Genomic DNA, 22,937 nt, shown 5'->3' with positions numbered 1-22,937 from the left:
ATTTAAGAGTAGGCTTAAGACGTTCCTCTTTGATAAAGCTTATAGTTAGGGCTGGATCAGGTGAGTCCTGAACCATCCCTTAGTTACGCTGCTATAGGCCTAGACTATCGGGGGATTTCCCATGATGCACTGAGCTCCTCTCCTCCTCTCCCTCTCTTTCTGCACACATTCATGTCCCATTAATGCATGTTACTAATTTTACTAAACCCACTGCCAATATTTATTATTATTATTATTATTATTATTATTATTGTTGTTGTTGTTGTTGTTGTTATTACTCATCATAATTATTTCATTATTATTTGCTACTGTTGTTGCCGTGCATCTTTGTCTCTGTTTTTCTCTCTTTACTACCCACACTCTCTAACCCTCACCCCACTCTCTAACCCCAACCTTCTCTATTAAATAAAATTAATTACTTTTCAAAAATCCTCCTTAAGCAGACTATAGCCAATGCTCATTATTTTCCACCATGACAATAAACCCTCAATCAAACAGTTTTTTTGTGTTTTTAAGGGTTAGTGTTCCAATCATTCAGGGTCAGCCTTATATCATAGTCAGTGTCCAGTTTAGGAACTGATTAAAAGAGGCATGTGAAGGCAGTTTCCAGGATCTACAGTTATGTTTTGTTTCCTGGAAATTCAGTCACCTGGACATGATTTAAGGCTATAATTGAATGTTTTTTGTTCATATGTGGTGTTATTGTAAGTGGATTGTTGGTATTATGAGCTTTAACATCACTAAAGGCAGACTGCCCTGAGGACACTCAATGTTATTTCAGGGATCCTTGGTTAAAGCTGTCTGAAACTCCACAGGATGTTTGGAGGTCTTTGACCAGAAAAGGCTGCTCTCTGTTTACCTGCCCTCCCTTGGCTTTGTTTTAATTTAATAAAGTTCGATTTTGGAAAACAGTAAATAAATAATTATGTCCGTCTCATTTATGTACATACTTTAAAAAGGAGCTGAATCATCAAAAAACAGTGTAAATCTACTTGTTACATGAAATGTTCATTGATTTTCTTGAGTCTTATTATTTTGTCTCTGTATATCTTTGATAATGACAAATCAACCTTTTTCTTTTTGTTTTTTTCTTTTTGAAACATCGCAAGACTGAAATTGAGCCTGAACGACTTGAGAGGATGAGAGTCTTTTGCAGCCCTCCCACTGACCGTACCATACACAATGCTGTTATCTCTTCACCTTGTACAGTACGCACAAAACATCCTGTTTCTGCATTCATTATTTTGAGAGTAAGGATATCAGTCTTCCTTCCCTTTCAATCTGAGCTGTTTACAGCTAAATAAACATCCATACGCACACATGCAAATATTCTCTCCCTCCCTTAGTCTTGATCATTCAGATAGCAATGTACCAGATTTAGTCTACCTAAGTAAACGATCGTCCTTGCACTTTTAAGCTGAAATAGAACAACCTCGATCATATTTCACCAGAAAGCAAATAGCCCTAGCAAAGGTGTATTTTCTAAAATGTCAAACGTTTTTTGACTATGAGATCACTCTCATATATAAGAGAGTAATGATCTATTAAAGCTACCTTGCTACATGAATACCTGTGAATGAAGCCTCTCCCTGTGATAAAAATAGTTTATCTTTATGCCAATAGAAAAGCCCTGTTTGTGTGAGGCATTCATTATGCAGCTGTCTATTACAGCATACTGTACAACAGACCTTTTGGCCTTTTGATAGCAAGAAACACAGGTGTAACTATCTGTGATCTATTAAGCTGTGCCAGTTAGCTAGCATTATATTATTATGAATTATTACTTACATCTGTGCCTTTCCTGATATGACATTTCAAAATGTCTGCCATTCAACCTATAGTAATTAAGTTGTTAGTCATAAGGGCTTGCTGTATGTGCACATGCCGTGAGACATGTGCTACTGTACTGTAGGTGGATTATGACCTGAAATGATTTGAACACTTGAAGTGATAAATGGTTTGAAATGTCAAAAACCAATCCAGTGGCTTGTTGTGTGTGGGCGGTAAGTAAAGCTGGATTTACAGGGATAAACCAGTAGCAATGGCAGTACACCCTGTTTTACAAAGCAGCGTAGTCTACAGCGTAGCTAACATATGCCTCTTTCACCGTGACAGCCTTGAATGAAATAGATATTAAAGACATCATTAAAAACAAACAAGTGTAAAACTTACGCTAAACAGTATTCCAGTTAAATCCTTAAATAAATATGACTCATCTGGAGGAGATAGCGAATAATGAGCCACTGACAACTTTATGTGGCTCCTGCTGTTCACAGTTGCAATGACACAGCTGCAGTAAATCTATTAAAGTAGCGGTTCCCAAACTTCTTTATGCCAAGGCCCACCGAATAGCATGCTTCAGCTTATTCAATGAAAAGAGTTGTGTGTTGAGGAAAGGGATCTCTTTAAACCCTTTCTAGCGTGTTCTTTGAATGAAGCGATAGGAGGAAGTTTAATGTTTACTCAAATCAGTTTATTCTTCCCGTAGAATGCTGCAAGTTTACAGATGCTACTGGGTCCAACTATAGTATCCCTGCAAGCAAAACAAAGTGTGTGTCAGTTCACGAAGTCTGAACACATATCTTCCTGCCCAGTGTGTTATAGTACATCAGTGAGATCAATTCATAGTTAAAAAAAAAATTTTAAAAAAATGGCTTTGTCTTCTCATCAGCCAATGAAGTCTTGCCTCCTCGTCCTTGTGGTATCTGACTCCAACGTTATGTTGCGTCTCCGGCTGTATCTGACACTTTACATGTACACTGACACAATTTATTCATTTCCATATATGGAGTGTTGTGATTTAATGTGGCGCTCCCTATATTCCTCAAGATACTGTTTTTACGGCATGCAGGGGCGGAGAATTGTGGTTAGCGTGACCCTAATCATTGGTCATATGACAGATATAAAACATAACACATCTTCAAGTGTCAGCAGCAGAGCTCACCAAGAGATGTAATCAAACTGCAATCACCTGTGCTATTGCAACCTGTGCAAAAGCATTACTTTACTATTGATAGGTTAGCTATAATAGAGACAGCACATTTAAGTCCCGCCCGCACCAGAGGGGAAAATCAATTGACTTTGTATTACATAGGGCCTCCGCACCACTTTCCAACAGAGTAAAGAACCCTGAACTAAATTCTTATAAGCAGCTGAACTGGAAAACTAAGCCTTTTAACAAGACAAAAGTGGGTGTAGATGTGAGCAATCAGAAGGAAGAATTGGGGAAACTGTGGGATCTTGATACTCAGTGTGCCTCAAGCCTTTTTTTAAAACTGTAGAGCTGAAGCTAACTAAGCTATGCAAGGCCTGGTTTTGATCTATTGTTGGTTAAATTATGATCTCACCTGGCAGTTAGATCAACTAGTTCAGGTCAAACATTACGTCAAAGCTACTTCAAAGGTAAAGATATAGACTATATATACAAATTTTGGTTTAAAACATTCAAAAAGTGAAACTAAACTTATCAAGATAATGTGAAGAAGTTATACTGACATTAGCATGCTAAAAAACTAGCCCCGGTCCCGTCTCATAATACCACATTACCTCTGGAGTCGATACTCAGTCCAACATGAGTGGATGAAGAAGTAGCCATGTTGGACACCCAAACTTTCTAGTGATGCGCTGCCCTCAGTTTGTATGTACGACTTCAACACGTGACCAGTTCTTACATAACGCTCCTTTAACATCCTGTGTGAACAAAAGTCAAAAACTAAAGTAGGGCTCTTCTTTTTTGTTTTAGACTAAGGCTAGATGACAAAGCCCCGCACTAAATAGTTCTAATTACCTCTCCTCATGTTGAAGTTTGGCAGAGTGTATGTGATGTAACTAAACATTTTCTAATGAGGATGATGAAGAGGGTTAAGGGTTTTTGGGAAGGAGACACATTTAGGCTGATATGTACAGTAGAGGGACGTGATTCTTCAAAATACAAACCGGCACCCTGAATAAGTGAGTTTAATAAAGCATTAGTGCTGCTGGGCACACTGAAATTATTTAGTTAAACCACACCTGGCAGCCTGAGAGTGAGGAAGCTGTCAGTCAAGCAGAATCTCCACACACAACAACACAGTCTGAAAAGAAGTCTAATCAGGCACAATCAGTGAAAACACCTGTGTGGGGGAGTATGGGAGCTCTGAAAGGCTGAAAGGCTCTCGCTATGTGTTTACTTAAATACATAACTGGCTAATTTGAATGTTTGTGTCCTTTTAAACGCCCGGAAAGAATAATAGCCTAACAATTACCTGAATATTACTCCAGTAATAGGCTGTTAAACCCATTTTAAGCTGGCTCCAGGTAATTCACAGAACAGAGAAGTGCATTCTAAAATGTGGTAAATAACACAGAGATATTCATATTCCTCTTCCTCAAACAGTTTTAGTTCCTCTTGATTCACTTCCTCCAGTAAAATTGATCAAAATGTCCTTTCAAATTGCCACACAAGTGAGAGTAGCACCTGCAAGACCACATTTAAGGATTTAATTGCATTGCCTTTTATTACAAAGTCACCTCTTGATGCTTTGAAGTTAACTTGACATCCCTGAAAGTTTAATTATGGGCCGTGGAAGTGCATTTAACCTATTGCCAAAATTATGTTATTATGATTCCATTTTTCACTTATGTACAGCCCACAAATGGTTGTCATTAAATGCATTAGCACTAAACACTAAAAGCAGTAAACAGAGTAAAAGTTTTGGCCTAAAGACTCATTTTTATGTTGCTGTCATGTTACAGAGTTACAAACAACACATGCAAGTTCATTTAGTTTGTTTTGGTTTAATGACTTTCTCTTGATTTCAGTTTCAGCTGGTTTTGAGGAATTGTGCAACAACACCCAGGCCTTTTCCCTCTGTGTTATGTCCCTGTCACTGCCATGTTTTCCCTCTGAGGGCAGAGAAAACACACATCTGTATCGTAGCTGGGGAATGACGTGAGTGTCCGGTGAGAGCAATGATAACCTGAGAGGGTCTCCTTCCTGTACAGCTGTGCTTGACCGGCACAACAACACTTGTGAATGAATTATTCACCAAAGACACGTGCACATACGTTCACACACACAACAAAGTCACTGTGACATAGATACTTCTTTTTTTCTTGATGTGTAGTGTAGTCACTGGGCATTCCTTTTTCAAAGGAAGGAACCAGCAGTGTTATCATGTCAGAAAGAAAAACATCCTGAGGGTTCATACTTTCTTCCCCCCCACGGGCACTACCTCAGCCACCCCACTGGTTTTTAATATCCAACAGCTGAGTGACCTCATGAGAAATTTGTGAATGGACAGTCTGGCCGGTACTCTTATCTGGCTCTGCAGATTTCAGACCCTTGTAGGACTGTGAGACACAATAACAGTGAGGCAGCACATCCTGTTGCGCTCAATACATAATGGATAATTGTGCAATCAATTGTTGTGAATATACAGTGAAGTTGCGTCTGTATCATTCAGTTCATGTCCTGATACCAGCTGCAGATAGCGGCATTACACTAACAGTGTTTGGCTGGAGCTGGGCCATTTTATTCATGTCCCCTCACACCACACTGACTGTACTATCCTCTGCAAACAAAGCCATGTAGATAAAAAGTACCATGGGAAATCTGGGGCTCCGTTTTATTAAATAAACTTGTATTCCAAAAATCTCCTGTTGGTGTTTGCTCATTGTTGATCCACATGCATAATTCACTGAGACACATCTGTAAGCATTTTACCATTATCTCCGATGTGAAGTCATTTGAAAATATAAAACAATTTCATTACATCCATGTTATTCTTCTTTTTATAAACTGCTTTAATCTTATTGTATTGAATGTATTAGCATTATTTAATTCCCATGTAATGTTTACTCATGTTGCAGATGCTGTTCATCTGATACTGTACAAATACTGCCATGTTCATATTTATGATTTTATGCTGCATACCTGTTTCTGTTTATTAACTCTATCCATATCAGCAACCCTACAACCATTTTTGCAGTGTGTGCTTCCTGCAAAAAATTAAATTAAGGGTGTTTTAATACATGGATACAACAAAGCAATAAACCCTTCCTGGTTTTAATCACAATGTGCGTTGTTTAGAGTTTACACAGGTTTTTACGGCAATAAAATCTGTTTACAACATACTGCTTTCTGAACCAAATAGTAATATTTCAGATTGTTTGCTTTTCTTATGAATGGTGTGTTTCGATTTCTGTCAGTTTGTGGGTTAAATCATGACTTCAGTTAAAATGTGTTTGGCAGATTTTTGGAACATTACTACCAGGTGTGGTGTGTGTGTGTGTGTGTGTGTGTGTGTGTGTGTGGTGTGTATGTGTGTGTCTGTGTCTATGTTATTGCACACCTGCACTAACAGTAAATCTATCCTCAGAGTATATAGTATAGGAATTTTAAACACTTTCAAACACTAAACACTCTCTTTTGTCCCTGTGAGACGAGACAAGGTCCCTCCTGATACACGCAAGACACCGATTGATGGATGGGAGGGGCTGTACACTTCCTGCCACAGACACCAAGATGAGTCACTGATTTGTTTATCAAATGTCACTGATGACTTATAAACTACATCTCTGCATAGTGTGAAGACAAGTTGTTTCATAACATTTCAGAACTCCCATGTGATCTTTATGAGAGTACATCAGATGGAGACAATGCTGGATCTGCTTGTGCGTTTGACAGTCACGAGTTGAGGTGTTCATTTCTCCCTGTGGGTGAATCTCAGATCTGATAAGGTGGTGGGAGTCAAGTAATGTTACATCCTGTGGACACATTGGTCAAAGGCAACTGCACATCATTCACTTTTGAGTGTCCCCTTTGACAAACACAGGTAAGCCCACAAATAAGTACAGAAGTGGATGTACAAATACATAAACTCTCTTTATTAAATCATGTACTAAGTGTAGAAAAAGAAAGATCATCTAGTCATGGATTTTGGATGGAAGTTTAACAAGAATTAAGATCTTGTAATTACATTTCACAATAGAAATCGTTTTAATAATAAAGGGAGAGGCTGAAGCTAAATGCAGCTGGGGTTATTGCAGAGCAGCCACCTTGAGCAGGACAGCTAGCTCAAGTGTCCCTCGCAAACCAGGAAATAAACACATGGAAAAGTAACCAAAACATAAATCAAGGTAAGATTAAATTAATGCAACACTGCAACTAAAGGCAAACTGAAACAAAGTAAAGATAAAGGCTAAATTGTGACTACAGGAGCTTGAATCAGAGCAAAACCCAAAGCAAGCTAAAGACAAACTATTAGCAAGACAAGTTTAAGTTAATAGCAGAGCAAGTTAATACAAAGGGAAGACAGCAGAGGCAAGAAGAATCTCATGTTAATGTTGTACATGTCAGGTACACACATGTATTCAAGCAGTACATCAGGCCATTAATCAGAAAGGGTAACCTCAGATGTCCTTAACCTCCCCCAACCAGCAAAACATTAGGGAATGTCTACACACTCAAATGACCAAACCCCTGAGCCAGATACCTTGGCACATGCGGTTTATCCCCTGCACATGATGAGGAAATGAGGTTCACGGGTTACAGTATGGAGACAGGGACATGCCCCCGTCCCCATCTGTTTACAAACTAAAACTTTGGATTAACGTTTAAAACAGACATCAAACAAAACGGAGAGGTGTTCAAAAATGTAGCTATATACATATACAATCAACAATCAACAGTACAAGGTAAAGTGAAATATGTCCTCTCCTTTCTACCCATCCTAAGTACTACAAGCAGTAGGCAGCCACTGTAAGCCAGGGCACTGATGACTGGTGAAATCAGCCTAACGTACATGTTTTGTATGGTGGGGAAAACTGTCAGTGAAGGAAACCCACACAGGCGAGTCGCCATTGTTTCCTGTAACGGACGAGTTGAAACTGCACAGCCCAAGGAGCACAGCTCAACTCACAGCTGGGTTCACACAACCTCCGCTGGGCCTGACAAACCATCATGGCGATAACCATATTGCCAAACCTGAGGCTCCACAAACCAATGGGTGACATCATGATAGGTTCACACTAACCCTATTACAGAAAATGCAAAATGCTGAATTTCAAATAACATACTATTTCATTTAAGTATTTACATTCAGAAATATGTAGAATTTTGATTTTTATATGTTTTTTAATAAATTATATTTGATAAAATGGATTCCTCTGTGTACCACAAGAGGCAGCTCATAGTTTGAGAACCAGTGGCCTAGTTTTATATATTTGAGACTCAATCAGACGCACACTCAGATGAGGTGTCTGTTGTGTAGCACAATCGCCGACTATCAGATGGTAATTAAAATGCTAAGTGTAGTTAGCATCTTTTATTTGTTTATATTCTTGGCAAACATACAATAACCACAATGTTACAGTGTTCACTTTGGCACATTTGAACGTATTAGACAGTTGAAGGAAGCTCCAGGGTCTGATTTAGATCCAAAACTGCACACTCTATCATGTTTGCTGTCAAAACTTTCATTATACAAACTCTCTCTCTCTGTAAGGCTTCAGGTTTCTTTGCCAGTGGTATTAGACTACGGCTTTATTTTGTTTATTGTTTATTTGTTACGTATCAAATCTAGCTTGCTTTGGGTACATTCTCTGAATCTCAGATTATAAGATTTGAAACAACATACCTCTCTGGTGCGATACAAGTCATCTGTGCAAAGTCAAGGTCTGGCATTTTAGGGGACATAAACATAGGAAAAACACATTTTTGAGTGGAGGAGATCTTTAAAGCAATGGATAAACAGTTGGAATAGTTTGCTAAAGTACTGGCTAAATGGTGAAGGACTGGGGGAGTACACTTGACAAAAAAAAGCCAATTACGCTGTCAAACCCACTAACAATGCCGCAGCACCAGAGCATGTATGAACAGCTATATCAAAACAATGTGACTGCCAGGTTGCATACAATCACTCACACATCATACAAGTTGTGTTGGAGGAAGAATTTCCCATTGACCAAGCATCGTATCCTGCAGGTCAGACTGACGGGCTGATAGTAGCTTTGCTTACAGTTGATGCCCAGAGGCTCCAGCAAAACTTCATTACCTCCTCCTGCCAGAGCTCAGCTCCCCTTGCACACACCCCACAGTGAAACAAAATAAAATGCAGATCAGCCCCAGACCTCGGGTAACTGCAGCAAAGCATCTAATTTATTCTGCCCTGAAAACCATATACGTATCATTGTTTATTGTGTTTATTAATACTTTAATCATTATGTTCTAACAACATAAAATCATCTCAGCTTCTGTTCCTATATTGTCTGAGAAAATTCTGAATCGCATTCACTCGGAGGTGATCTTTCCTCCGTGCCTCTGAACACCAAATGTCACAGCAGTTGATTTGATGCTAAATTGTTGTTGTGTATCACAGAAGTCAATCTGAACTGCAAGCTAGTGAGTGACAGGTTTGTATAAGCAGCCTTTAAAAGCTTGAGGCATATGACAAGAGTATGAGATAAGGCTGGTACGGGCCTGTCGGTGAAACAAGCATATCTATTAAATCAATAATTGTGTGTTGTGTGGTGTTGTGTTATAAATGCAACTTAACCCCTGGGTGTTTTGGCAGTAGTGCTTTTTTTTTTTTTAAGCCAGTTTAGTTAGTTGTCTGTAAACATGACAATAGTGATCACAATTCGTTATCTCTGAGTGACACACCAATATAAAATTCTGACAGTTTAACAAGCCAATCTATCAGCTCCATACTGATGTGTGCGTCTGTGTTCATGAACGTGTCTTGGATTTCAGGTAATCTTTTCTGATGTGATTAGACGGGTGAGTGGAAAGAGCAAGGTAGATTTTGTCTACACATGATCTCACACACCACTACCCTGTCTCATTTCTCTTCACCTACCAAATGTTACATACCATCTGCATTCTTGGGGTGTAAAATGTCAGGTGTGCTGTCAAGTGACAAGAGATCCTGCTTGCTGCTTTGCCTGTTTGTGATCTCAGACTTTAGCAGAGTTTGGGGAACTGATGTTAAGAGCGTTACTACCACTTAGTGGTGGGAGTTATAACTTCAGAGGAAATAAAAGTCAGATGATCTTTGTCTCATCCCTGTATGAGATCATGTGGTGATATTTAGGGTGGAGCTGTACCAAGTTGTTTCAACTTATCTGTATGTACACTGCATTATGTGGTGTATACTGCAGTGTACCTGGAAGGTCCAGAAACTAAGGTGGCCACAGAACGCGCAAAAAAAGTGAATGCCCCTATCTAGAGCCAGTGTTTGGTTTGTCCTTTCTGTGCTACTGTACTGTACTGTAAACATGGCAGACTTTGTATTAAATGCATACACCTACACACGCCATCTCCTGCAGCATCTGTAGATATAAAATTTTACTCACCTTAACAATATTAGTTATATAAAAGTGGATATTGTTACAATATTTGTAACAATTGTGCTGTATGGTAGAAACTGGACATTCAGCAATTTATCCACTAGGCTACTTTTGATAATTGCATCCTTGTATTCATCACTTTGTAGCTATTTTAGCTATTAGCTACAACAGTTTAAACGTCTTTGCTTGCTTGCTTACTTTTTCCTGCACTCATAATGTGGTGTTCAGGCACTGCACCTGATTCTGGATATTTATATAATTAATAGTGTTAAATAGCATCCAGTTTAAAATGAATTCAAAAGAATACATACACAATCTCTGTACCCCCGTCACCTGCGATCAGTGGCTATCTGTTAGGGAACACTAATATGCTGTCACTAATGTGGCGCTTTCAGAAAGATTACACTAGACCTTTAACTTCACCACCTACTCTACAACAGCTGTTAACAATCATGCACCTGCTATCAGGTTTATGTGGGGAGGTTCTGTCTGTCTGTAGTTATACCTGTTTATCTGTCTTGTCTGGCTCCATTTGGTGAGCTGGCAGCCTGTTTGGCTGAGTATGTTATGTTTTATTGAGCTGATTTATGAATGCCAGGGTATTTCCTGCCAGTGCAGAGCTCGCCTTCAGCCTGTCTGTCCATTCCTGAGGAAATTAGACTGCGTTCCTGCAGTAGAAGATATCCCTTTGTTCCAGACACAAGTCCAATGACGAACACATCAGCAAAAGTCTGTGATATGAAGCATTAGTTAGTAAATTATGTCGTCATATCAACTGGCAGCTTCACATATGGAAGATATCCACTGATCTGTTGTCTCACCGGCTGAATTGAGAGAAAACAGGAGGAAAAAACTGACATGTACTGACACCTTGGATACAACAGAGGGCACTGTTGCTCAGTCATCTCTGAACAGTGGCAATACTGACATTTGAATCATTTGGGTGATCATATTCAGTAATACTCATCTAGTGGCTTTAAAGCTTCAAAGTTAATTTCTATCCCATTTTACAGTTCCTTATATTGGCCATTTATGTTGCTGAAGCTGCAGTAAAAGAAAAAAATTAAAAATCCTTTTGAGTAAACCTACGGACACATGAAGCTGTCCTCCTAGCCTCCTCCAGTGGCAACAGGGGGGATTTTCTAAATTTACCCCCCAGTATTACGTGTGGAAGTCCTCAGAGGCTGTGAGTCGTTTCCTCTATGCTATAATTAGCTGTGTTTGCTGCCCTTGATTGCAGACACAATACACTGCGTTCTCATGCACTCAACCACTCAGACCGACCACCACCTTTCAATTTTAGGCCCGAGCATTCAGACACCACAGTAAAGCAGGGTCAGAGCAATGTAGTGACCTAATCCTCAAACAAAAGTCATCAACATAGACTTAGATTACCCTATTACCATTTACAGTTGTGGCTTCTCTCATGTGGAAGCGTAGAGCATTGTGGAGTATCACGCATGATTACAAGTCATGGAAGTGAAGGAAAAAACATCCAGAATCCTGTGTGGATGTTTGTTTTTTCTCCTCTCAAATCAGCTTTTTAAAATGTGCCCTATACTTTGTTTGTTGTCATACTGGCCCACACTGGCCTTGGCACAGCTATTATGGGCATTGTGAGCTGGATACAGCTAAGAAAATACCCAAGGTTGGAGGGCATTGTTCCTATAGCACCCACACAAAATGACCAAGGCTGAGAAAGTATTGTTTTCTTTGTGTAAGATACAGCGAAAGGAAACGAGAGGTCTATGATACAAAGAAGCAGACAAACACACTCATGGATTAGGTTTGAGATGATCAAATAGACTTTAAAAGGAAAAAAAGCAACACACAAGAACTGTCTTAATCTGTGAGTATTTTTATTTTATAAAACTAGTTACTTTTATTGTAGGTTTAGTAATACACTTTCAATAAAATACTGTAAGTTATATGCATAAAGTAACTGTACAAATGTGACTCTAGAAACATTGTTCTTATTGATCTGTGAGAACTGCATCCTTACCAGGCATTTAGTGTTCCAACAAAATACAAAAACAAGTCAAATATGAAAAGAAAAAGAAAGAAAACATTTGCTGATTCAATTATCTAAAAATTCCAGATGCCATTTCCTGCAATAGAGGAAGTGGGTGGATTACGCCTCAGGAAGTAGGCGTGTCCTTGTGTCTCGGCTCCCCAAACCTTTTACTCGCTGTGTAAACATGATAGCATTCCTCCGGCTGTCCAAAGAGAGCTGTGCTTACAGACTTATCATACAACCTTCATTTTTCCCAGATGACTTATTAGGTTATCTCTTGTACAAATATCTCAACGCCACAGTTGGGACCCGAGTGGCTCTATTGCAAGTTTTGTCATTGTTCCTAAAGTGTGAAGCCTGTGGAAGGTCAACAAATACTGTACAGTGAAAAGACTTAGGGTTATGTTGTTGTGGAATTAAGGGGGTCAGACAGGTGGCGTGCTATAGCGGATCTCCACGTTGAATTTGTCCGGCGTCTTGGGCAGCGGAGGCTTCTTCAGCATGTTGTGCTTCATGATCACCTCCTCATTAGCATAGATTGGGGTGTCTGTGTCATCAGAGTGGTACCCTGACTGATATCCGCTTGTCTGATTGGATGACTCTGACGCCAGAGACTCTTTACTCTTACAGCGCAGCAGCTGGCTGAGGAGAGAAAACAGGACGGGGACATGTATTTAAAGTTTGATTTGAAGCTAAAACATATAAATGATTATTTTATGAATAATAAAATGCAAAATGTAATGTGGGTTTTATGCTGACACATAGGCCTCACCTGAAGTTGGGTGTAGCTGACGCGTGTCGATTCAAACCCTTAACCTCCTCTGGTGAGAAGCCCATTCCACTGTCTGTGTGACCCTCCTGTAGAAGTGCCAAAAATTTAAATGAACACTGGTGGTTGGTGCCACAGAGAGAAACACTAGGACAATCACATAAGAAAAAGAACAGCAGTAAATCCTCACAATTGTTCTGCATTTTTGCTTAAAAAGTGACTGAAACTATAAATCAGTTCTCACATTTCTGGCAGTCAACTAACTGTTTCAACTTGTTTGCAAAGATAAATCTATAATTAATTAATTGATTCTCCACATATTTGGTTATTCATTTTCTACTTTCAATCAATTTACTGATTATTTAGCCAATCATATCAGCTCTATTGCAAAGACTGACTTATTTTAGATCATGTGTCAATCAAATGATCTTCTCTTTTCAACTTCAACATTGTGTTAGAAAGGGTTGATTTATCTCCACGGTCATTTCTGAAGCTTTGGATTTTTGTTATGGTATTTTATTGGGCTGCATTACATTCAATATTTTATGTGAACTAAAGAAAATGATGATGCTGTTGACTCACCATGCTGTGGGCCACAGGGATGTCCTCAAATGTCTTGACACTGAGGGGCCGGATGTACCTCTCACTCTGCTGGGGCGGTCTGCACAGAGGAGATTAGTTATTGAACAACAATTCAACACTGAGTATTTTAACTTGTCGAAGGGACAGTGGAGAGTAAGATCATCATGCTGACCTAAGCAACGGCGGGTTGTCATAGTGGAGCTGAGCTTCCAGGATTTCCCCACTTTGGGGCCTGCTGTAAGGGCTCCTGGGGTCAGGGGTCACTGGAGATCCTTCTGCCTCACTCCCTGCTGTCAGAGGGATGTAGTCCTTCCCATCCTGGAGACCAAAAGTACTCTCATGATATGACCTCAAATACACTCAATTAATTCAGCATAAATCAGTAGAGATACTGGATGAAGTACCAAAAGTAAAAGTGCTAATCTTTCAGAATAATGTATATTATATTATTGGATGATGATTATTGATGCATTTATGTGTGTGTGTTCCTCACTTTAATATTGCAGCTTTTAACATCAGGTCCCCAAACTCTGATAAATGTGGGGTAAATTTATATTTATTTATATATATTTGATTCATATTAGCCTACTTTATGTAGTGGGTAGCTTGTGAATTCCCCCTTTGGGCTCAGTAGAGTCTTATATGATATAACAATATAATTTATTTGTTGATTATATTTTGTATTATTAATCTATCTAATAAATGTAGTGGAGTAAAAAGTACAATGTTTGTATAAAGTGTAAAGTAAAATACCTCAAAGTTGGACTTAGGTACAGTACTTAGTTATTTTCCACCACTGGTGATATTAAATGTATTCTAGTCATTGTTTGTCCCTGTGATATAATGAGCTTTTTCTGAGGTAACTCATTTGCGTCAGCCGTTTGTTTCTACTTTAGCTTTAGGTAATGACTTCCTAAGTTTCCTGCAATGACTTGGCAATGCTCAGTGAATGGGTGTGAACATGTTTCAATCAGCTGTGTGTTATTTGGGTATACAGAGAACACTGACAACCCTAACAATAGCAAAGTGAAAGACAGGGACTGAGAGATATTGCCAAGGCGGTACTACATCTACCTCTGTTGTGACGGATTTTTCCATGACTGTTGAGTGTTGATGTCTATGTTTTCTGCAGTTACTACAACTACACTGTAGATGTGATTAAATTGCCTGCCAAAGTTATTTATAGACGCAGTAGACATTTGTTCGGACCCAAACTGACCTGTTGAGCGCTGGCCTGTAGCAGATTGCCCAGATGTTCAACCAGCTCTGCGAAAGTGGGCCTGTCTGTGGGACGATCCAGCCAGCAATCCAGCATGGTCTGGTATCTATGAACACAGTTGGATCACAGTGAGACATTGAAGCCAGTTACATTTCCGTGATGTGCTTAACTACATCATGTCATTGTTTCCCTCACATCTCAGTGGTGGCGTATTCTGGGGGTCTCATCCTGGTGCCCTCCTTAAGCCTCCTGCAGAAAGACTCGTCGATGCAAACGCCCGGATATGGAGAAGCCCCTGTAGGAGGTACAAAAGGGGTGATATTGCAGGTATACAGTGGTCGTTATGTGTCTAGTGTTATGTGTACGGGTGATTGCTATGCTTACCCAGAGAAAATATCTCCCAGAGAAGGACCCCAAAGGACCAAACATCACTTTGTGTGGTGTACACCCGATCGAAGATGGTCTCAGGAGCCATCCACTTTAGAGGGAGACGTGCCTGTAATAAGATAAGGATGTTAGTTTCATTGCTTCACAGATCTTTCAATTGTGTGATTCACCATCTGTGTGTCGGTTTAGGGGACTCACATCTCCCTTGCGGACATAGTCAGGGTCTTTGTAGACATCTCTAGCGAGGCCAAAGTCGCAAATCTTCACCACATTGTTCTCTGAAAGCAGGATGTTTCTGGCTGCTAGATCTCTGTGGATACACTACAGGACAAAGAGAAATGGAGGGATTCACATTCCCATGCAAAGAGCCACTATCGTTCCCACGTCTAGATGTCAACATGCATACACACAGAGATTTCTAAATAATGCACCTTGCGGGAGGACAGAAACTCCATGCCTTTGGCAACCTGGAAGCTGTAGCATATCAGGTCCTCCATGGTCAGATGGTCATCGTCTGAGCTCTCTGAAGGCACATGAAGCATTTTAGAATTGTAAACATGAGCCCTGAACAACGTTACAAGTGTCCAGAAGCAGTGAACTAGAGCAAAAGTGAAATCTGTGTTATTCTGAGTTGTCTCAATCACCTTCCTGACTGTCCATGTTGCTGCCTGAAGCCTCGTCTCCAGCTCTGGAGCATACAGCTGTTCCTGTGCAGATATCCAGCTGGGCGATCTTCCCCAGACCCAGATCCCCTTCGGTCATATCCTCCTCTACAGACGCCCACCTTTGGCTATCCACCCGCTTCCTCTGTTGACCAAAACACAGGCAGGTTGCATGTTTTGTTTTCTACAGACTACAGTATCGTCCATGTTAGATAAAATCAGTGTGCATCGCTGTCTGTGGTCAATGATGTAACTGTGTGCAGGAGTCTGGGCCCACTGTAACCACATCAGAGGGTTGGTTTCACGAGGGTTACACATCATTTACCTTATAGGGGCTGTACTCTCCACGCTTGCTCTTCAGGTAGCTGGAGAGGTTTCCATGTTTACAGTACTCCACAATCACCATCAGTGGCCCTGCAGAGAGAGGGAAGAGCAAAGGGGTTAAGGATCAAAGTAAAAAGGATCAAAGTACTCATACATTACAGGACCACAGAGGACTAGAGGCTGATTTAATGAGAAGTGTAAGGCATATTAGAGAGAAAAGAAAGACATATTAGAGAGAAAGGAAAATAAATACCAGCCACCCCAAATAAACACAGATAAGTTAGCGTTTCAAAGTGTAATTAGGTCAGGGAACGCTTGTTAAGTTCCATCACTAGCTCTCGTAAAGAAGAAAATTACTCTGCATGCTCAGGACACAAAAGAGGGACAAAGTAAACAGGCTCGTCTTTATGTACAGTACAGTTATGTGCTTTGTATGATGACTTGCCTCCAGCTTTTGTACAGGCTCCCAGCAGGTTGACGACATTGAGATGATGTCCAATATGAATGAGAATTTTCAGCTCTGACATCAAAGCGCGGTACTCACTGGATGTGGCGCCCTCTGTAACACAGGGACATACATTTAACTGCGTGTTTCAATGGTTTCATTATATTGTTTGTGTGCATGTGCGTGAGTGGAGAGAATGGAAGACAAAATACTAACCTTTTAGCATCTTGACTGCGACAGTGGTGCATGTGGTAGCTTTCTCGATGCCAAAGGCGGCTGCTTCTACCACCTGACCAAACGCTCCTCGTCCTAGTGGGTCACCTTTAATGCACAAACAGTTGTCATGAAAACATCAGTGCCAGTATTGTTTTCTCAGATGCAGCACCCCTTCAGCGACACCACCCATCATAGGATGTGTTCATTTGTGCTCATTTAGACTGGATTTTATGTAAAACTATCATTAAAAATATCATTTTGAATCATGCTAGGGGCATCACTCTAGTGTCAGCCCGTCACCCACTTTGGTGCAGACTGAAATATCTCGTTGGATGTAACTGTTGGATGGATTGCCAATAAAGTTTGTAGAGACGCCCCACAGGATGAATCCTGACCTTTTTCTCTAGTATCAGCATCATGGTGGCATAATGTTGACATTTGTGGTTTGGAGTGAAATGTCTCAACAACTAGAAAATGGACCAATACATTGGTTTGAGACAAAATACCTACCAAACTAATGGCCTTCTCATCAGCCTCAGCTGGACTTTGTATTTCCTGCTAATTAGCTTATGTTAGCATGCTGACATGCAATAAATTTCAACTTATCTTCTGGCTTTCTAACTTTTCCTCACTCTCGAGCAGGTTACCACTGAATCATGTTGTTCAATACATACATAGCACTACATTTTTTTTTAAGTGGCCCAGCAGGATTTGGAATCACTACTCTAACCCTATTACATGAATGTTCGTCATTGCTTTTTTTGAGGCTCACACAGCGATGCTTTGTGCTACATGCTAACATCACCATACTAGCAGGCTCACAATTACGATGGCAACAAGCTGATGTTTAGCAGGTATAATATAACATGTTCACCATCTTAGTTTAGCGTGTTGTTTATGGTTGCTGGTATACTTAAGTCAGGACCAAACTGGTGGGCTGACAACCTGGACTTAAGTCTTGTAGTATTCTCTGAATTTAATCAGTTTGTCTCACCTAACTTTAGTCTGTCCCGAGGGAACTCCCATTTGTTAGCATCATACGTCAGCCTTTCACACTGCTCGTCCATGGGCATGTCCTCTGAGTCCAGGATCATGGACAGGTAGCCCGTCTTCAGATCTGCGCCATTTGGCTGAAACAGTGGGAGAGAGAGAATATGCGTGAATTAATGAGCCACTATTGGTCTCAGTTCTTCCCTTTCACTGCAATTGAACCGTACAGTAGTTTTCCAGTGACTCTGGTGCCCTTCCAGTAAAAGGGGCCCAATCAGTGCTGCGGGTCTACGTGACTTATGGGAGAAGAGAGCAGCCTTGTTGTTCCTGAACACAAAGGAGAGCAGCCACCAAGAGCCAGACCAGTCACTTCAAATCAGTCATAAACCCCCATAGTGTGTGTGCTGGTGCATGTGTGTGTGTGTTTTAGCAGTAAAACTTTTTTTAAATTCATTATTGGCTCCCTTGTGTGTAACTGGAGGGAAAATCCAAGGAAGGAATATAGCAAAGGGAGGATGAGGATGTGGAAGTTCTTACTCTCTTTCTTCCGCGGATGACAAAGACGATCAGTAACCAGAAAAACATGGCGATGACCACTGACCCAATAGGAACAATCAGTTCCACATAGTTTCTGGATTTCCAATACTGCAAACTAGAACATATTGACACACTACCATCTACTACAGGAGTTTGGTGGAAGAGTAACAGCGTTGGTATTAGCTGGCTGCCCATAATTTATTAAGCTTAATCTTACCAATAGAATGTTCAAAATGTGTCAAACACAAATTACACAACTACAACAAATCTTGCACGATTGGCACCCCATTTTTTCAGGAAAAAACTTGGGCAGTCACAGTGGGAATGCAGATTATAATTCCGGCACGTGCAAGCGTTGCATAACAGTTCAGGGACAGTTTGTCATTGTCTTGGCCTGATCCTTTAATATGAGTAAAATATAGGTGTAGTCGTTGGTTTAGGGCTGGAGGAAGCAGAATAACTGGTTGATGGACATCTGGGTTTGAGACTGGGATAAGCAATACTGATATGCAGCTTATCTTTTGCTTCTCAATTGACGAAAGTATATATTGAGAAGTATCTAGCCACGCTAGTTCAGTACGTCCATAATACTGTAGCACAGGCAAACATTCGTGTGCCTATAGCATTAGCTAAAACTTGGAATAAGTCTATCAAGCCTAGCGACTAAATACTGGAAACAGGGGAGAACAGTTTAGCTTGGCTCTGTACCATAAGTAGTGTGATAGGTAAAACATAAATTTATTTTTCTTCAAAGCATTTATTTACAAGCTATATCTCTATAGTTTACACAAAATAAATGAAAATAGCCGTTCCATCAATTTTGGATACCCCAGCCGCTTACAAATCAGCCGAGGCACTGTACAAAAATTAGCAGAGGGTAAGAAACGGGGAGGGTAGTGTTTTGTTGCTGAAGGGAAGGTAGTCTAACTTTTTGGGGAGAGCACAGGGGTGTGTTTTAACATTTTCTCAACCCAGATTCATTCTTTTAATTTTGAAGAAATGGCAGAAACTTCCCCGGCCATGTGACTCAGGCATGATGTAATTGACTTGACGGACAGTCAGACATCAGATCTCTTCAGGTTACAGTATATAATGTAAGATTCAACAATAAATTCCATATAGTCCTTTAGTTTGAAACTGCTGTTCTGTAATACCCCCTCTCATATACAGACATTTTCTTGTTAGCGGGTCTGTCCTCTACCCTCCCTCGTTAGCAGGACTGGCAGCTAAGCTGGGAGCTACTGTAACTGGGTCTACATTCTGCTGGCGAGGACCAGGTCACGTAGGCCCTGGTTCTAGTTAGAAGATTTGTTTGTTTGTCTCTGTGTTCAGGACAGAAAAGGGTGAACAGGAGAGCAGAGGCTGGAGCTGGGGCAGGGCTGGCCTCTCCCTTTGTCCTGCAGTCTCCTCATTGTTTTAGATTTAGAAACTCCCAGGAGGATGTGTGCTAACTGGGCCAACTTCCTGTCATGAGGAAGCAAAGTTATTCTTAATCTACATCTTTGATATAAAAAATGTTGTGTGTATGATGCGAATTGTGGAACCTTGAGGCCAGATATAAATACAAGGTCTTTGTGAGTACTGTGGGTATTGCCAAGAGCTAAAGGCTAAACTCTCTTCCATGAACTATGAACAATATATTCTTTACTATCAGCCACTACTGAACGGGCCTACCTGGCACAGGCACAGGGACCCAAGGGGTCAGTGGGCCCCTGCGCCAGAGCCTCTGTTTGAAGTGATTGTTAACAATTACTGTTAGAAGGTAAGAAATCTACACTAAATGTAGTAAATGACAACAAAGAGACACAAAACAATGGCAGAGACACAAAATGGCCACAAAGGGACTCACGACAACCACTACAGAGAGACGCAAAATCACAACAAATGACACAAGATAAACAAAAGAGACAAAAAACAACTGCAAAGAGACATTAAATACATACAAAAAAGCTCAAAACAAGCACAAAGATAAGAAAAGACCACAAGAAGACACAAATCAACCGAAAAGAGATGCAAACAATGAGACAAAGAGGCTACAATGAGAAACAAAACGATGAATAATTTCACTGTGGGGATCTAGCTCCTATGCAGAAGGGGTGGGGGGATCTTTTACATTTCTATGCCCAGTGGCCCATTGTCTTAGGATCCGTCTATGCTATCAGCAAACAGGAAACACTACATCACTGTACACTGTAACATCTAATTTGTCACCAGTTTAGGCAGGGACTGACCTTCAGTAGTCAAAAAGGCCTGTGAGGTGTCACAGCCACGGCTGTTACATGCAGAGCAGGTGTACAGACCACTGTCCTCCTTCTTCACACGCTGAATTGTCAGAATATGGTTGTGCTGGCTCAGAATCACACCTGTAAGCAATCCATATTGGTTGTTTAATATCTGTGGCAACTTATGACTGAGTCAGTGTTCATCGAAAAGCCACGCACATCTCACCTGAGCCCTCCACCACAGTGTGGTTGTTTTTGGTCCAGACCACCGTTGGGTGTGGCATCCCAACAGCATCACAGTGGAGAGTGATCGTTGCACTCACGTTAACTTTGTGATCGGTCAAATTATTAAGGATCCTTGCAGCCTCAAGACCTAAAATTAGAATAAAAAAGCTCATTTCAAAAACACAATGTACTACTCTTAATATTATGCTGAAAACAAGTAAAATAATCTAATTCTACAGGCATTAAGCACCACTTGAAATATTGAAAATAAAACTATAAAGTGCCTCTTAAACTACTTTAGCAGTGCCCAAACCTGTGAGATGTCACTTATAATGAAATTATGCTTTTCCATTAGGAATTATTGACTTCTAGGTCCTGAATGGCACAATATTTTCAACCAAAAAATGGGGAATTGTACATTTTTCTCACCTTTGAGAGAAAGACGGCGTAGCAGACAGGTTCTCTCTTGAGTCTTTATGTTTTCCACCTGACAGGCATACAGACCCTCATCCTGACGGGACACGTTGTGCAGCAGCAGCTCCAGGGTTACGTTGGTGCCCCGCAGGCTGGGCCGCACACCATGTGACAGGGGCCTCCGCTGCAGCGCCAAGGAGCGACAGGGCTGCACCGACGCAATCTGCTCTGACTCTGAGATGTTGGTCACACGGAACCAGGCCAGGTTGCTGTAGATCAGCCTGTCTGCCTTACACCGCAGAACCACATGGTCCTCCTCTAAGGGCTCATTGGATGGAGACAGGCTGACCTCAAGGCCACCTACAGCGTACAGATGGGACACGCAAGCAAGAATGAGAACGGCACGATAAATACAGAAATGTAGTCATGCTTACAGAAAGAGTTAGTGAAGAAAAGGCATAATCTTACGCGTCACATGGAAAAAGATGATGCGCGAGTCCTCTCCTACTTTGTTGGCAGCCGTGCATCTGTAGAGGGCATGGGCCTCAGCTTTCTGAATCTTCAAAGAGCTTGTGATTTTCTAGGGAAATGTGTTTACTTTGTTACTAATTGTACATTAAATATGCCCAAAATGCAACATCCACTGTTTAATTGAATAATTATTTACCTGTAGGGCATGATCAGTGTCAATCATAATTCGTTCTACACGGCGGTGACCAGTGCTATTACTAATATCTCTCCAATCTGTACACTTCGCTAGCTGGGCTTCAGACTTCACCAGGCCGGACCTGGTGGACAGAAACAAACCCAAATGGAGAACTATGACTTTAGTTCGTTATTACGAGCATGTATTTGTTTTCCATTTGTTTCTCTTTTTCTTCTTTTCCGTTCTTGCTGCGTTATGCAACTGTCAATCCAAATTAAGAAACACAGGAAATGTTTGTTGAGTATTTTTCTCGAATTCGACTGTGAAATTATACATATAAAAGTATACAAGAAGAGAAGCAGCTACAGCAGGAAGAAGCTCTTTTTTTGACAGAGAGCAGGACAGGAACAACAGGAAACATAGTGCTGGACTGAGGAAGAGCTCTGATGTGTAGGCAGAAGATAAGGAACCTGCTGATGGTCGGAGCAGCCACTCACACACACCACCTCCTTTCTATCAACACTCGTCAAATCACTGCATACCTGACGAGGTTGTTGTGTCAAAGCCGAGACCTAAAGACGGAGCTGCTATTTTAAACAGCTGATCCTAGGAGGTGCTCCGCTTGTAGTAAAAGTCTCTGATTGTAAAAAATTAATAAACACATTCTGAGTCTGAATAATTAATGGTGTTCTAAAAATGGACATTGTGAAGAACATGAATCACATCCGCTGATCTACATCGGGTCAGAGTGCGCTCTCATTGTCTCTTCTCTTGTTTTTGTCAACATCACGAAAGGAGCTATTTCTCCCCTGAATCAACAACCTGTTGACAATGAGCGACTGAGAAGCATGTGAACACTGCGTGCGTACGCAAAAGGAAATGCTCGCTCTCTTTTTGTGTGTGTGTCTCTCTCTCTCTCTCTCTCTCACACACCCTTCACCCCAAATGTGTGAAGG

General features: G+C 40.8%; 1 protein-coding gene across 1 annotated transcript in view; it reads right to left on the bottom strand.

Moving 5' to 3' along the window:
• Window positions 1-12,171: 12,171 nt before the first annotated feature.
• Window positions 12,172-22,937, bottom strand: part of kdr (kinase insert domain receptor (a type III receptor tyrosine kinase)) — an 18,234-nt gene continuing 7,468 nt past the window's right edge. The window contains exons 11-30 of the mRNA XM_035653675.1: window positions 22,003-22,123; window positions 21,804-21,915; window positions 21,351-21,695; window positions 20,923-21,069; window positions 20,702-20,837; window positions 18,475-18,568; window positions 17,942-18,077; window positions 16,948-17,052; window positions 16,732-16,845; window positions 16,288-16,376; window positions 15,945-16,107; window positions 15,732-15,823; window positions 15,499-15,621; window positions 15,298-15,409; window positions 15,109-15,208; window positions 14,914-15,019; window positions 13,867-14,012; window positions 13,695-13,773; window positions 13,116-13,201; window positions 12,172-12,985 (exon numbers count right to left, since the gene is read on the bottom strand). Coding sequence (XP_035509568.1) covers window positions 12,769-12,985; window positions 13,116-13,201; window positions 13,695-13,773; window positions 13,867-14,012; window positions 14,914-15,019; window positions 15,109-15,208; window positions 15,298-15,409; window positions 15,499-15,621; window positions 15,732-15,823; window positions 15,945-16,107; window positions 16,288-16,376; window positions 16,732-16,845; window positions 16,948-17,052; window positions 17,942-18,077; window positions 18,475-18,568; window positions 20,702-20,837; window positions 20,923-21,069; window positions 21,351-21,695; window positions 21,804-21,915; window positions 22,003-22,123 — 2,623 coding nt within the window. The 3' untranslated portion in view covers window positions 12,172-12,768. The remainder of the gene's footprint in view (window positions 12,986-13,115; window positions 13,202-13,694; window positions 13,774-13,866; window positions 14,013-14,913; window positions 15,020-15,108; window positions 15,209-15,297; window positions 15,410-15,498; window positions 15,622-15,731; window positions 15,824-15,944; window positions 16,108-16,287; window positions 16,377-16,731; window positions 16,846-16,947; window positions 17,053-17,941; window positions 18,078-18,474; window positions 18,569-20,701; window positions 20,838-20,922; window positions 21,070-21,350; window positions 21,696-21,803; window positions 21,916-22,002; window positions 22,124-22,937) is intronic.

Source organism: Morone saxatilis, unplaced genomic scaffold (genome assembly GCF_004916995.1).
Source record: "Morone saxatilis isolate NCDOM2014 unplaced genomic scaffold, NCSU_SB_2.0 Contig12, whole genome shotgun sequence".
NCBI lineage: Eukaryota > Metazoa > Chordata > Actinopteri > Moronidae > Morone > Morone saxatilis.
This window is presented reverse-complemented; position numbering and strand designations above follow the sequence as displayed.